The sequence below is a fragment of the Bidens hawaiensis genome, unplaced genomic scaffold (assembly GCF_021521415.1).
Source record: "Bidens hawaiensis isolate Kalapana, Puna unplaced genomic scaffold, B.hawaiensis_p1.1 tig00053137_1, whole genome shotgun sequence".
In the NCBI taxonomy this organism is placed as follows: Eukaryota; Viridiplantae; Streptophyta; class Magnoliopsida; order Asterales; family Asteraceae; genus Bidens; species Bidens hawaiensis.
The window spans coordinates 40,242-42,565 of record NW_027499563.1 but is presented as its reverse complement, the minus strand read 5'-3'; the positions used below and the strand labels follow the sequence as shown (position 1 = coordinate 42,565).

The window sequence follows — 2,324 nt, the reverse complement described above, 5'->3', positions numbered from 1 at the left end:
AAAACCGGTAGAATCGAACCGTTCTGGCTGTATGGCATTGGCATCCAGGCCACCCGGTTATGTTTAACTTTTTCAAAAACCGTAATTGCCTGTTTGACCAAAAAATTACGTGAAAACCAACTGAATCAGAGCATCAAATACCCATAATTTTAATCATTCTCAAGAATATTATGTAATAACATCACTTCGAAAGTAAGAAATAAGTAGTAAAATTACAATTACACCCATGTCAAAGTATAAAATCTAAAGAGGACAAAATGGTCTCCCCGACCGAGCCCGATGACTAGGAATTATGAAATGCCTCAACCGTCCTTCTTCCTCGGACAAATACCCGTCACATAAAAACGACTTGGAAAACTTGTCTTCCACCACCCTATCAACATCGTGCACAAACACATCCGTCTCCCCCTCGGCCCGGTTCCGCCCCATTAACCCTGCGGTGTAGATTGCCTTCATCCGCCCTGGAGCCTCATCATGGTACCCGGTTGGAGCATCCACCATTATCAAGTCCCATTCCACTTCATACACTTCATCCGGCAAGTTCCCTTTCATCGACAACTCGCACTTTGATACCCGTGGGTCCTCGACTACCTTGCACTCCTCCTGTTTTCCGATCTCCATTAAGTCCGATGCACGTGACACCTGTCAAATTAGTTAGTGTTTGTTGTAATTAGAAGATTTAATTTGTAATTATTCTTATTGTAGTTTGATAAAGTTTCTTTTAACTAGGATTGTAAGTGAGTCGAGCCAGGTGGATTTTGGGCTCGGCTCTTTTTTTTAACAAACAAGAGCCGTAAAAGCTTGAGCCAATTCGTTTATTTAATAACAAAATATTTTATATCTATACACATATTGATATATCCAAAAAAGAATTATCATTTTCAAAATACATAATGTTGCAAATTATAATTTATATATCCATATGGATTAAATTATAATGTAGAATTAAATTAATGAACTAAAAGATTGATATATAAATATATCAAAATGTGCTCTTTAATTAATTAAACGAGCCAGCTTAACAAGCCTAAAGAACGAGCCAATGAGACGAGCTCACCTCGTCTCATGCTCCAATCATTTACCAACCAAGTCAGCTCAGCTCGTTCAGGTTACAAACAAAACATGCTAGCCGATTTCAAGCGAGTCATTTGCACAAACATTTTGAATTTGAAGCGCCCTATTTCTGAAAAATTCTATGTAATATTAATATTAATATTGTAATAAATACCCACCTTGGTGTCATAAACGACATGGTAAGACTCCAAATTGGGAAACTTTGACTGAATCTGTTGGATCCACGACTTATCTTCCTCAAGAAACACAGTCCGACCACCATGGTTTAAAGTAGCCCACATCGGAGAGTCATAACCCAACCCAAACACCAAGAAATTACACGGGGCTTTCTTGTTGAGAACCCTGAGACTAACGGATATTTCCTTAAACGTTTGTTGCGGGGTTATGTTGGAGGTGACGTAATGCACGAGGGTTTCAGCGGTGGCCGTAGAAAGCTTGTTGCATGTCTGAGATGATGATGGTTCGGGTAATGGGTTGATGGGAGGACAAGAGAGTGGTTTGGTGGGGAGAGAGGATGATCGGCGTAGGATGACGAGGAGAAAGAGTACGAGGAAGGAGACGGTGAGGAGGATGGGTTTGACGGCGAAGGTGGAATTGGATGGTTTGGTTCTCATCATGGTGGTGGTGGTGGTGGTGGTGGTGGAGAGAGAATGAGTGTGTGTGTTATTTGAAGAGGAAGAGAGAGAGAGAGTGTGGTTGGTGAGACGTGGAGGAAGAGACAAATAAAGTAACAGGGAAGGAGAAGGAGAAACGTTACACTTTAGACATGACATGACTTAAGGTTATAATATAATTTAATTTGTGTCAACTTTTGTAACAAAATTAAGCCGTCAATGTAGTCTACTACTTGTTTTGTATATGTTACAGCATTCTCATCTTAATTTTTAGTTTGTAAATTGTAAGATAAGGTTTTAAGTGGTTATGAATGTAAATTGTAAATTATAGGATAAAGAGAGAAAACATAAGTGATTTTTTGTCAATTTGAGAAAAATGTAATGATTTTTTGTAAATTATATGGTGAAAGAGAAAGCTGTAATGATAAAGTATAAAAAATATTATTTAATTAAACATGTGATAGAAATATAGTATTTTTTAGTGTAATTATAAAGATAGGATAATTGATAGGTTGAGAATTTCGTGAGAACGCGTATGTTTTAGGTAAATTTTATCTAAATAGTTTTGATGAATTAATTAACGGTGAGTAACGGAATCAATTATTTTTAATTGAGTTTCATTAAAAAAAAATGACT

The 2,324-nt window shown here is 37.3% G+C and overlaps 1 protein-coding gene across 1 annotated transcript; it reads right to left on the bottom strand.

Annotated features, from left to right (window-relative positions):
• Positions 1–243: 243 nt before the first annotated feature.
• On the bottom strand, positions 244–1,701 carry LOC143599948 (glucuronoxylan 4-O-methyltransferase 3-like). The gene is made up of 2 exons (XM_077077772.1): positions 1,233–1,701; positions 244–642 (listed from the first exon to the last, which is right to left on the bottom strand). The coding sequence occupies exons 1-2, from the start codon at positions 1,689–1,691 to the stop codon at positions 244–246; spliced, it is 858 nt and encodes a 285-aa protein (XP_076933887.1). The 5' UTR covers positions 1,692–1,701.
• Positions 1,702–2,324: the final 623 nt, after the last annotated feature.

Coding starts and splice junctions, on each gene's coding strand:
- LOC143599948 (XM_077077772.1), bottom strand. CDS start 1,691: ATGATGAGAACCAAACCATCCAATTCCACCTTCGCCGTCAAACCCATC. Junction 643..1,232: donor ATGTCGTTTATGACACCAAG/GTGGGTATTTAT, acceptor CTAATTTGACAG/GTGTCACGTGCATCGGACTT.